The sequence below is a fragment of the Stegodyphus dumicola genome, chromosome X2 (genome assembly GCF_044657685.1).
Source record: "Stegodyphus dumicola isolate Sdum_Otavi_A_Nest chromosome X2, ASM4465768v1".
NCBI lineage: Eukaryota > Metazoa > Arthropoda > Arachnida > Araneae > Eresidae > Stegodyphus > Stegodyphus dumicola.
In genome coordinates, this window is record NC_140781.1 from 10,068,379 (window position 1) to 10,082,249 (window position 13,871).

The 13,871-nt window shown below is 33.6% G+C and overlaps 1 protein-coding gene across 6 annotated transcripts in view; it reads left to right on the forward strand.

Annotated features, from left to right (window-relative positions):
• The window catches only part of Letm1 (Leucine zipper and EF-hand containing transmembrane protein 1), a 206,036-nt gene that overhangs the window by 57,107 nt on the left and 135,058 nt on the right, over positions 1-13,871 (forward strand). For 5 of the 6 annotated variants that reach the window (XM_085809176.1, XM_085809177.1, XM_085809175.1 and 2 more), the window contains 2 exons: positions 3,514-3,634; positions 8,947-9,107. In XM_085809176.1, the coding sequence (XP_085665302.1) occupies positions 3,514-3,634; positions 8,947-9,107 (282 nt within the window). The remainder of the gene's footprint in view (positions 1-3,513; positions 3,635-8,946; positions 9,108-13,871) is intronic. The other variant, XM_085809179.1, reaches the window with a different exon arrangement.

The following is a 13,871-nucleotide window of genomic DNA, read 5'->3' on the forward strand; positions in this document are numbered from 1 at the left end:
AGCCCTAAGACCTTGCTTTGACTCAAATGTGTCAACTCTTCATAAAAGGAGACATTCCAAAAGATTTATTGCTGGTTTCCTATCAGGACTAACATTGGAGCCAATATCTGCCGAAAATATCGCAGACGAAAACGGCGTTGTACGAAACATCGTGGGAGAAAAGAAAGCAAAGAGAGAACCTCGCAGTACTAAAACATCCTGGTGCAAAATGTGATGATCGGGGAAAAAAAGCAGTTAAAAAACTTCGCATTTTAAAAACATCATCATCAACAATATCATGGGAAAAAATAAAGTACCTATAAATCATCGCACACATGGGTTTTTCAGGCTTCAAAAGTTGTAATTCGCATAATACTTTGGGAGCGCAAGAAGAAAAGGGAGAATTTTTTACTTCTATGTTTCATATTTTTGCAGGAAGAGAGATTTTTGCCGAAAAGATAAGAAGGAAACTTAAGTATTTAAAAACTGAAAACGAGTAGAAAATTAATTCAACCAATGACATGTCATACCTTGAAAATTATATCTTGTTTTGTTTCCATTTACTCTTAAAGTGTCATTGACAGTACAGTGTGCAGTCAGCTATTTGGATGTTGATTTGTTAGTTTTAGGAAAATCATGAAAATCTCATTCAACCGCCCTCATTCACCAGATCGAAATCCTAATATTCAGCGACTTTACCGCTTGGGTACTGATGGCCACTTCAGCAGAGGAATATTAATGGATAGTAGTTCTTTTTTACTTCAGTTATTGGAAGACTCAAATTTAAAATTATACTCGGAAAATTTAAACGCAGGCTTTTTTTTTTTTTATAATACGAGGGTAAGTTGAAAAATAAGTTTCCCCTGTCGACTGTGGTCAGAGTTGTGTATGAAAGTCAAAAAATAGAATGAGACATTAAAGATATGACATACCTTTTTTTTTTTCCACATAGGTACCAAGTACATTGAGACATTTGTCATATCGCTTGATAAGCTTAAAAAAGCCCTCCAGGAAAAAATCAGGGCTTTGCATATGGAAGAAGCGTTGAGCGGCTTGTTTCACTTCAGTATTGCTTCCAAAGCGCCTTCCCCCAAGATTTTTCTTCAAAGCCGGAAACAGATGGAAGTTGCTTGGTGCAAGATCAGTACTGTATGGCGGATGGTGTAGGCGCTTCCAACCAAGAGTTGCAATATGGTTTTGTGTTGTCGTCGCCGAATGTGGTCTGGCATTGTCATCCAACAGCAGAACGCCAGATGTGAGAAGGCCAGGCCGCTTTTTCCGAATCGCCTCTTTCAATTTCGACTGGGTGTCACAGTAGCGCGTAGCATTGATGGTTCCAACCTCCAAAAATTCCAGCAACAAAACTCCTTGGGCATCCCAGAAAACTGTGAGGAGCACTTTACCTGCAGAGGGAGTTGTCTTGAACTTCTTTTGGACATGTGATGACGGATGTTTCCACTCCATAGATGCGGCCTTCGATTCTGGCGTGAAATGGTGGAGCCACGTTTCATCTCCCGTCACAATCCGAAACAGAAAGTCATTGCCATCTTCATGGTAACGCACGAGATGTTCCAGGCTGACCCCCCCCCATGCGTTGTTCCTTGTGCGTCGAGGTCAGTTGTCGGGGCACCCATTGTGCTGACACTTTTCTGTATCGAAGAATGTCGTGGATGATGTTTAGAGCTCGCTCATGTGAGATTCCAAGTTCTTCCGTTACTTCATCGATGGTGATACGCTGGTTCGCTCTAATCATGTCATCCACCTTCCTGACATTTGCATCTGTATTGGCCGTGCGTGTCCGTCCAGCTCTCCGTATGTCCTCCACTTGCTGACGTCCATCACTGAATATGCGACACCATCTCCGCATGATTTGCTTCGACATCACACCTGGCCCATAGACTTCCACAAGGCGGTTATGAATTTCTGTTCCTGATACTTCACGTGCCCATTCATAGCGGATAACCGCTATCACTTCCTCCTTTGACCACAAATTCAAAACGCACCTTCTCTCCATACCTACCGGGACTCAAATGAGAGGCTGGTCTCCACTTTGCGCAGGCACTGCAACAGCGCCATCTGCTTGATTTGCAGTGACCTCTACCCAATGGTGTATTGGTGACTTGCGCGTTTTCCTGCTGTGTCGCCTTTCGCCCATAGCCGTTCAATGCTTCTTCCATATGCAAAGCGTGAATTTTTCTTGGAGGACTTTTTGAAGCTTATTAAGCGATATGACAAATGTCTCAACATACTCGTACGAGAATAATAAAATAAAGTTATGTCATATCTTTAATGTCTCATTCTATTTTTTGACTTTCATACACAACTTTGACCACAGTCAACAAGGGAAACTTATTTTTCAACTTACCCTCGTATATATAATTTCTGTGAACACTTCTCGGATATACTGGTATCTCCATAAGACAACCAGTGTTTCTGAGAACAGAAATAAACATAGGTTGTAATCGTTATGGAAGATGATTGCATCTACACAAGTTTAAAAAGATATGGTGGGAGCCTGAGTGGTTAAAGAATAAAGGATATATCTAATGGCTAAGGCTTTGAAAACTTTTTTGGAATCTGAAATACATGATTCATTCTTCAACGAATGGAGTAAAAAAGAATTGACAAATCGCCTTTAAAGCAACCACTCAAGATTCCGTATGTTTTTAGTCTTGCGTAAATGTGGTTATCTTTCATAATGATTAAAACCTATGTATATTTACCACGATATTATTGACAGCGGTGTTTTCAAACTATGAAGGTTTTTAACTACTTTAGTTAAAAAAGTTTACAACAGTTTTTTAACTGCTTTAGTTAAAAAAATTTTAGTTTCAACCACAATGTTTTACAACTGTGATGTTTTCTCTTTGCTTTCTTTTCTCCCACAATGTTTTGTACCAAGGTGTTTTTGCCTGGAGTTGTTTTCTCCACAATGTTTTTGGCTGTAACTATTGGGACTAGAGGGAATGGGTGTATTGAACCAAAAAATATGTAACTTTCTATCCTGATTTTGAGGTTGGACTGGTTGAAGAGAATTTTCTGTCTTCTCTTCTGAACTCTAAACCACCACTGGCAGAAGATGCAAAAGAAACTTTTAAATCACTCTGGAGATGTTATTCTGTAAAAATTTGTAATCCTTCCTTTCACCCATCTGTAGTTTTATGTTCTTTTTCTATTTGTTTTATGTTGTATTTCTCAAGTAAATATTCTCAAATTATTTGTGGAGTCATGGAAGGAAATTCCCTTCCCATGCCACATTGGTAGTTTTCTTTTCAAGTAGTCATTCATATTTCACTTACGCATAACAAGTATAAATTATGTCATTTTACAAAGTCTTTGAAAGATTGTCCTATAAAATATACAGCTTTGTTATTGTTAACAACCACTGTTTTTAATTTTTTGTTTAAATTTATCATTTGGTAAAAAATATTTGCATTTAGGTATGACATTTATGTGCAATATTATTTCAAACTTCCATTGATCACCAGTGAATAGATAACACCTTGATGTTAACTCTGAATAACTTTTTGACAGAAAGAAGCTGTAACAGTTGATGCAGATTCAAGTTCTATTGCTGATTCTACCATAAAGGAAATTCTAATAGATAAAGCTCCAGTGTTAGAAGATGTGGCTGAACAATGTATGTTAGCAGAAAGTAAATTACATATTTCTGTTTTATTATTATATTTTTATGTCATGTTTATGATCTCCATGTAATTGTATTTATGTGTCAGCAGCTATATGGTCACATTTGCCATCATAACGAAAAAATGTTTAACATAAAACATTAAACTAATTACGTGTTGGACTAAACCAAATTGACAGTGGGTTCTTGAATTTTCATCTGTACTTTTCTTTAATATTTTTGTAATTAGCTGTCTTAAATAATATTCACCCACCAACAAGCAAGTGGTAAAATTGCTGAATACTTGAAGTTCCAACCTGAGTTTGATTTTAGACGAATGTGCTGGCTGCATGGCCATTTTCATTATTTCTCCTGTGTTTAATGTGTATACAAGCCAGTTTCTCTTAGAAATTTATCCACAGAGGAATCGCTCGTTTTAGACAGGTAGCCTTACTATGCTTTGCCATAATAAACTAAACCAAACCAAGCTTAAATAATATTCTGTTTTCATATGCGTTTTGAAACAAAATGGTCCTTTTGCAGTGTGTGTGTAATAAATTTTAAGCAATGTAATTTTTCTTTTCTAAAATGTACTATTTTTATAAATTAAATTGTAATGTTCTACTTTTGAGTGCAATTCTGAAATGTTGGGGATTCCTCTGTGCATCCTCACATATGCATGTTCTTGATTATCATTTTTTTTCCTCTGCTTTAAGCTGTTTTGAAATATATCTTGACTATCTGATGAGATGGTGAAGAGTGTAATAATAGCATTCAAAACCCAAAGTAGACAGATTTCTAGTTACAGTTTTCAGTTAGAAAACATACACAAGGTATTTCTTATGGTTCCAGTGGCGCAACAATATAGTAACAACAACAATTACAAAAGTACAAAGACATATTTTATCCACAAGTGGTTACACTTTTAATGCACCTCCTGAATACTGATAAGTCTCTGTACAAAAGAAAATATAAGAGGTGGTTTTGAGTGAGAATGAATACCATAAATGGTGGCAAATGTTTTAAATCAAATATGCATGCTTTGACTAAGGTTAGTAAGTTTTTGTAGTGGCATTGCTAATTCCTCAGTATGTGCTGTTTGAGTTGCCAGTAGGTGCAGTAACATAGCAAGATATTTGTTTAGAGCTTCCAAGATTGGTTCAGTGTGATCAGCATAGAGGTCTGATAACTGGTCAGCCCATTCGTTCAGTGTCACTACTTTGCAATGGTATATCAACTGCTAAGGGGTGTTCCATAAAAAATGCAACTTTTGATATGCCCACTCTTTCTGTTCTAGTCAGTTGGCAGCACTAAACATTACGCATTTTTCATCAATTGTCTTTATGGTTAGTAGGAATGCAGCTATGGCCGTCATCTGTTCTCTGTACAGGTAGGAATGAAGTATTTCATGATGGAATAGCTTGCTGTCATAGTTAAAGCTTATTACAAATGTGGTGAATGTTGTGCAGAGACGTAGAATTTTTGGGCCAATGTAATGCACTGAATAAGTCGACTGTGATGAGACTGATTGTTAAATTGGATGAAACCAGCTCGGTTATGAATATGAAACCTTTGGGTCATCCTTGTGTTAGTTGTTTGGGGGGGAGATCACCATTGTGAATAATAATGTTGCTGTAGGTCTGGTGGCATCTACTCACCATTGGTCACAACAGTTGAATGCAGCCCATTCAGATCTTGTGATTTGACACTGCATGATATCTTTCTGTGGTGGGGGGGTCAGTATTTGAAATCTCATGTATATGCCAACAAACCACAATCATTTCCAAAACTCAAGGTGAGTTTTATCATGTAATTTCAGATTACAGGTGTAAGTATGCTGAAAAGTTACGGAAAATTTCATTAAAAAAAGAAAACGAGTATACCTGCAGAGTTGTAGAAGGCATTTGAATAATATCATATTTCATACATAATCATAGGTAGCACACAGGGCAAAAATATGTAAATTACTTAATTTCATCAATAAATTTGTATGTGATGCACTCAGAAGTTGCATTCCTTATGGGACACTCTTTGCAAGCCCATATTGTGTTTTCATCATTCATAAATTCAAGGTCATTAGTGCCTTGAAACAAATTTTTCTGAAGCTGGATTATCTCATTTAAGTAGCCTTCACTTCTGAATGCACCATTTTTCATTCTGAATTTAAATCCAACCTAATGCCTCTACAGACAAGGAAACCTTGATTGCCACATCAGTCTTAGTAGTCTTAGTAACATTTGCAGGGTGATATCACATGCCAAACTCTTGCCAGATTAGCTGATGCCCAGAATCATATCTGTGGCTGAGTCTATAAGAAAAAGTACCTTTCCATTATGCAGTTTTTGTGTTCGTTGCCCTCTCATAAGAGATAGTAGTGGACTTGTGTTAACAGGATACAGTAATTGCTGCTAAGCAAACAATCTTACCTTTATGGAATTGTCTAAAATCCCATGTTTTTAAGCAGTTGTTCGAGATTCTTTATTTCATTCATCTTGCCAGTGAGCAGCCAAGTTTTATGTTCTTCCTAGAAACAGTTTAGAAAACTGCAATGTTTTGTCATAGTTTATGTCTGCAGAAAATGTAAAATAATCATGTACTTTTCAAAAATCATACACAGATAACTTTCCTTCTGTAATTTTGTAAAGGAAATTCAATATTGCAATGCATATCGATCATCATTGCAACTTTTTGATTTTGCACAGTGGAACGGCTAATATTCTTAAACGTGTGCATACATGAGGACAATGTGAGTTGTATTGGGAAAAAATTTAATTTTTTCTGGGGAAACAATGGACCAAAACGTTCCAAATGCTGAAGGCTTGTTCTCTGCCTTTTATTGGAGCACAGCCTGCCATCGAACCAACCTGAATGCACCAGATAATGCTGCAGCTTTTTTAGAAAAATGTTTCCCATCAGTAAAATCACTAAGTAATACTCAAGTGCAAGAGCAAACATGACTGCAACTGTAGAAGAAATGGGTTAAAGAAATTGGTATGAAAAATAAATCTTCAGTTATTAATTGCATTAAAACAGTTCCATTCTGTCTGTGTATATGCAGTAAACCAATGCAAAACTGTATCCAGTTGTTGTTTCTTTTTTTTTTTTTTTTCCTTTCCCAGAGTTTTCAGAAATTCAGTGTGGTTTACTTTCTGTCTCCACTTTAGAAGGAGATTCAAGAGGCTTTAATATATAGCACAGCTAATTAATAAAACTTTAAAAAAATGAAATTCTTCAGGATAATGCTTAGCACTTAGTGCCGAGAGTGTACCAGGAACACAGTTTGAAAACTGATGTTCCTGGCATCTTATAAAAAGAAAATTCATATTTGCAAATTATGAAATGCCCCTGTCACATCTTAAATTTAGCAGTTGTAAAAGAGTCGGCTTCTTTGACAATATGTGTGGATGAACACATTTTTGATATTTATTATTTTCTTGGAAAGATTGCTAAAAGGAAGGGGAAATTGAAACAATTCCAATAGCTGCATAAAACTAAAATAAGAAAAAATCTGAAGTATGTATGATCATGCTGGTTATCTTTTCAAGAAATGTTTATTTAGAATTCTGAACCAATGGAACCCATTTCTTAGATTTTTTTTTAAGAAGAAGTAAATGCTATTGATGTTAAAATAAAAGGCTGTGTTCAAAGTTATAAAATACCTTAAATGTAATTATTATTTCCACTGTTAAACATAGATGTGAGAAAAATTAAGTGTTTTCTGCACTTGCAAGCAATTTAATTGGCAATTCTCAAAATAATACCACAAAATATAAGCGTAAAGCTCTCCCAAAACAAAATAAAAATCCCTTGACAAGGGACACATTTCTTAGTATTGTAAATTTATCTTGTGAAGAACGAATATCTAAATTTTCATCTTCAGCCCTTAACATTTTTCATTTTTGTGTGCTCCATTTTGTCAACATTCAATGTTTTTAACACATTTCTGCAGTGCAGAATTACATTATTTCATGTTTTGGAATCAATTATTTGTGATCTGGTTAAGGTATTATTTAATAATTAGGGAAACTGATTAGAATACTTTTCCATTATTTAGAAGGTATAAGTAATGAAAACTCAGGCATGTTTTTATATGTATGTGTTTTTGCATTATTTGCATTTAAGAAATAATAACTGAACTTTCAGATATTATTTAGCTACTATTTAAAGTAATTCATTATTAAAAAATATATTTTCTGTCTTCTTCAACTGTCTTTGTTTTCTAAATAGAAATTTAAAATTAATTTATTCTGTGTTAGAGGTGCAGCAGTCATTTTGATTCAAGCATGCTTTAGTCACTTTCTCGTCTATTATAGTACACTTCCTTTCAAGTTACTAAGTACTGTGTTCTATGTACCTAGATGCAAGTCAAAATTTATAAATTACTTACATGCAACTTTATAGAAAACTGCAGTTAATATTATTATATACTCACTCATATGTGCAAATATATGTGTGTGTGTGTGTGTATTATTTTATAAATTAATATCCTTTGGTTTTGTATTCCAAATTCATTTCAAAGGTGAATAAACAATAAACAGTAATGGTGACAGACACATGTAAATATTTTGCTTGAATGCAAGAAGTACAAGTCCTTGTGTCCATGTTTTAATTAGTGCATTTATAGCTTTTGCACACTTACAAACTGCAAATTTACATCTGTCACATATTGCTTAATTTGGGGGATTACCCTAGTATATTCTGCTTTTGCTGCATCATTTACGTATCAAATAGCTATGATATTAATAGTTAAGGTAACAATCTTATTAAAGATCTTTATTTTTCGCTACCGTATATTATAATCTAGAATAAACGTATGAATCTAAACTGTTGTTGATAAAGCACTTTTTGTGAGTTTTGTAGCTCTTTAAACTTAATTGCTGTGTTCAAACGTAGAAGGTTTGTCATTTCTCCATTCTCTTGAAAATGATCATAAATTCGTTGTATGGATGCAAGTTAGGATGTATCTGAAGTATCAGCAAATAATTAAGCTCTTAAAGGAATCCATACTACTTTTTGTATCCATTAATTATTTTTGGCTAGTTAAGCAGAGGTTTTCATTGTTGGTATGCAAATAGTGATGGACCGCCACCAGTAACGCAACAATGTAATCTGGACCCTACTTTTATTAATTTTGTTGTGAAATTTCGAGGCTACAAAAATGTTTTACAACATTCATTGCCCTGCCCCGAAAGCTACAATGCTTATGTCATATATAAATATATTCAACACTATTTTCATTCCTTTTATATTTGCATGTTTTTTTTTAAATCTTAGCTCTTGATATTACAGCTAAAAGTACAATTGTATTTTGAATACAAGTAACTTGAAAGTTTCTCTTTTAGCGAACGAGAAGTTAACTAAACCTGAGGAAAAAGAAATTTTCAAGAAAGATTTGGATGATATAGAAGATGCCCTAGAAAACATAGCAAATGAAAAAAAGAAATTACTTATTGAAAAGGAAGAAATTGAAGATCTAAAAGAAGAAATGGCAGACTATAAACAGGTGAGTATTAAAATATGTACTATGTTTTAAAAATTATTCTTTTTGAAAAAGCTATGAAGTGGCGAAAAATGTATATAAAATAAGTTGATTTCAGAATAAACTAGCATTTTCATAATTTACATTTTTTCCAAGTTATTTTTAGTACGCCACAAGAGGTTAAAATTATTGAATATTCTGTCCCTGCTTTGAAAGATAGCAGTGGTATTTAAGATAAAATTAACAACCTCTGAAACGTTTCTAAGGATGTTAATGTACATGAGTAAGAGAGATACGGTTGTTTTTTTCCCCTTATTTTGAAAATTACACTCTTTCATAATTCGTGATTTAATTTTTTTTTTAAATGCACTAAGTTGTGATTTCTCAAAAAAAAAGGTATTTTACAAACTTCCTACTAGAGTAATTTAAATTGTCTAATACATAAATGAAGCCAAAAAAATTGTGCATAGTGTTTGACCACCATTAACGGTACATTGGCTTTTGCTCTACTAAAAGACTTAGTAATGTTAGAAATCTGTGCCAGAGATGGATATCATACTAACTCAACAGTTCTTATATTTCCTTCTCAAACAGCATCTATCTGCTTTGTAAATAAATCATTCTGAAGATTCTATGTATGTTTTTTATCATCGGCATGGCTATCATTGTTGAACTGTGTCTGTTGCCTAAAATTTCATCACTAATTTGTAGAATTTGATTTAATGGCTATTGCAAGTCACCTAAAAATGTTGCATCAAGTTTTCATGCACCCAACAAAAACTTCAAATGACTAAGGACCAAAGCTTATTATTTACTCTGTTAATAATCCAAACCACAAAATATCCTAAGAAAAGCTTGCATTAATTGATACAAATTAACAGTCATCTAACTTCTTTTGAAATGTGGTTGAGGCGAATCCATGCCTGAAATTTTATTCTACCAATTAAACTCTTAATTCTATTTACTTGTGAAAGGGATCCTAAAGTCTCTAACAATGTCTCACTAACAAACTCATTTTCAGACTGAATTATTCAAGCACTGATTGGAGTTTATACAGCAGCATAATTTTTAATAATGAATTTGCAGTATTTTGCCTCACATATACATAATTAATTTTGTATAATCCTCTGGTTTGATTGATTTATTTTAATGAAAGCCAAGGATAGATAAGGAGGTATGCAATCTAAAGCTTAACTGTTAATGAAACTTAAAAAAGTTTGTCATATCTTTACACTGCTAGTCAAAAAACATTATACTCACTAATTAAAGTTTTCAACTAGGGTCTATAAATGTAATTTTTCATTATTTATTATCTGCTGCTGACATGTGTGCATTTTTTAGGCAGGGAATATGCCAGTTATTTGACTTGCAACATGGTGTGAAAAAGAAGTATGTTGAAATTTGGGTATATGATGTTTATTAAGGTTAATTTAGTTTTATCATATCTTTTATGGAGTTTATGCAACCTGTCTCAGGTATGTGCACGTGGTTTTGGAACCTCAAACAAGGCTGTTTAGGGGTGCTATTGGACCACATTTTTTGTTTATGCATTATGATGCTCATCTGCATCAAGCATCTCTGATGTCGGATCACATAAAAGCAGAAGTCCACTGCATCTTGTTCCTTTTCCAAATGAGCATGCAGGATTTTCCTTGTACATTGCTATTTTCCACTGTGCTTCAAAATTTCAAGGCACCCCTGTGTGCATACTGTAGAAAAATGCATGATAAAAATAATAAGTCTTTAGTAGTCTTAGCTAACAGTTGCAGTAAACTATCTGAGAAGAGTAACTTCTGTTTCACATGACTGGTTATGAAAATCTACAATTTAAATACTACATGTAGCTATTTAAGTCAGTCATTAAGCTGCTTTGTAATTTAATCGCATGCATATGTGTGTCATCATCTTGGTTTAGTTTATGCTTGCCATCCATTAACTACTGTTTCTTGAGGCAATGAATTTTTAATTAGCTCAAACAAGCTATTCATAAAAAGTTCTAGAAGTTGCCAAATGTGTCTGTTTTATTTTTTAAATAGAAATAATGATCTGTAGGAATATGATTTTTTACTTAGCTAAGCTAATACATTTTATTACAGTATCTCAAGTTTAAATTTGTAGTTCCTTAAAATGTTAAAGGTTTCATTTATTTCATTCTGTATAAAGCCCTACAAATGATGACTACTGTAAGTCGTTTTGATTTATATACTTTATGGAATACATTTTCAAGCTGGCTTAGCATCATTTACAACACTTCTGCTAATCCAGTAAAAGGCATGAAAAGTAAATTTGGGCATCTTAGCAACTGAATCTTTTTCAGTTCGAGATATGCAAATGACAAGAAAGTTATATGCAGAATTAAGTCATTTAGAAGCAAAGTACACTGGTGAAATAAATTAAGAGAATTTGCATATTTTATCAAATTGCATGAAAAGAACGAATTGAAGGGGAAAACCACTGCTTCTAGATAAAAATGCAAATCTCGTACGGCAAATATGTAAGCGTACACATGTGTTTAAGCAGAGCCAGCAGAAAAACAGGCTTTATAAGCGCGTGGAGAATAAGATGAATTGCATTCGCTAGCACACCTCGGCGAATGTCTTGGTTATCTTGTAGCAATCGGTTAAATTCACATCGGAACAGTAAAAATGAGTAACCACCAACATTTAGATTAGGGGTCCTCAACCTTTCACGCCCGAGGGCTACATCAATAAATTCAAAGCGGGCCCCGTGTCAAAGTGTAGTCAGACAATGTATTAAAGAAAGAGTCTTTTTTTTTTTTTTTTTTTTTTTTTTTTTTTTTTTTTTTTGAAAGATTGATTCTAGGTGAAGAGATAGTGTTACAGATTTGTGTATATATATATATATATATACACAAATCTGTAACACTATCTCTTCACCCTGTATATGTATATATATATATATATATATATATACATATACAGGGTGTGGAAAATAAAAGTGCCCCAGAGAATAGAGTTACTCTGTTTTCCGAGCCACTTTTATTTTCCCCACCCTATATATATACATCGGTTCTAAAAACTCAAATGGAAATCGAATTAAAATGATTTGCAACTTTTTTTAAGAAAAAAATGCATAAAGATAATTGTACAGAACAATGTTACAAAATGCATTTACAATTTTTTTAAAAAAACTTACACGACTACCGGGAAATGGTAGTTACTTTAGTTTTAATTTGAAATTTGACATCGTTTTTGCTTCATTTAAACTTCAATATCCTGTTTAATCTATGTTCTTCCATTTCGTAAAGTTTCCTCCAAATGTCTGTCTGTTTTGTTCTTCGTTTTAGGATTTTTCATTTTACTAAAAATGTTCACATATATAGGTACTGCCAAAGATAGAAGACATGAAGAGTGCATGTTTACGAATTCCTGGATACTTGTCTTCGGTCACATACTTCGAATAAAAATAAATGAATGTAGGATTTTCAAGAAACTTTCATTTTACTGCAGTCACACTGTAAATCTCTAAATTCAAATTGAAGTTCAGATTGAACACTTCCAACGTCTACTGGAAATGGCGAGGAGAATATTCTGACAAAAATTTCATTTTCACGAAAATCGAAAAATCTGCTTTTGAATTCCTCTTTCAAATTTGAAATGCATTGTTCATAATTATTTTAATTCCATGTTGTACAGTTCTTCACACAAACCATTACTTTTGGAAAGTGAGTGGAATTCTTATTTAGCAACTGACTTTCCCAGAATATTAATGTTTTCTCAAAAGCTTTCGCAAAGTAATAAAGATAATAGTAAGCGGTAGTTCAAATCATTGAGATGACCTGTAATATCAGCAAGGAATGCAAAGTTTCTCAACCATTTCTCATCACTGAAATCATGCATACATTTCTGTTTAGATTCCATGAATTGTTGAACTTCGCTCTTCAAAGAAAACAGGCACTGAAGAATCTTTCCTCGGCTCAACCAACATACTTCTGCCTAATACACAACATCACCATATTTAGCTTTCGAATCACTCAAGAACTGTTGAAATTGCTTGTGATTAAGTCCTTTAGACCGAATGAAATTAACCACTTTTACAACAACATTAATCACATGTTAAAAAGTTTGAGGTCTTCTTGCACAAATTTTTATTGGTAGATAATGCAGTGGCAAGTCATCATAGTGTTATTTCCACTTTCCTTCACATCAGATTTGAGCAATGTTACTCCTATTTTCTCTCCAGTCTTAGATTTAGCACCACCCGAGGTTATAGCAGATATATTACTGAAGTCAACATTACATTTATCCAAAGTTTCTGTGAGACTCAACTACAAATCTGTTCCTCATGCTGTACCTTCAAGTGCAACGAGGCTGGCTAATTCCTCTACAACTGTGAAGTCTCTATCAGTGCCACGAATAAAAATGCCTACTTGTGCAGTATCTGTTGTATCTGTTGATTCGTCCATCGCTACAGAATAAAACTTAATTTTTTTGCATTTGGAATTTAGCTTTGATTTTAATTCACTCACCTTATCATTTCAAAAATGACCTTCCAATGCAGAATATTTTTCACTCTGCTTAGTATCACAATGTTTCTTAAAGCTGTATTCCTTCATCACAGCTACACTGTCATTGCAAATAAGGCAAACTACATAAAATTGGTCATTTTCAGCAAATTTTATCTCGAATAATATCAGGCATGTCAATAAAATGTTTTAAATATCAAGAGAAAGAGGAAAACGATTATGACAAAAGGCTGACTAGGTAATTTTTCTTAAAATCTAAATTTCTTAAAATTTTTCAATTTTTTTCTTCAGATTTAAATGTG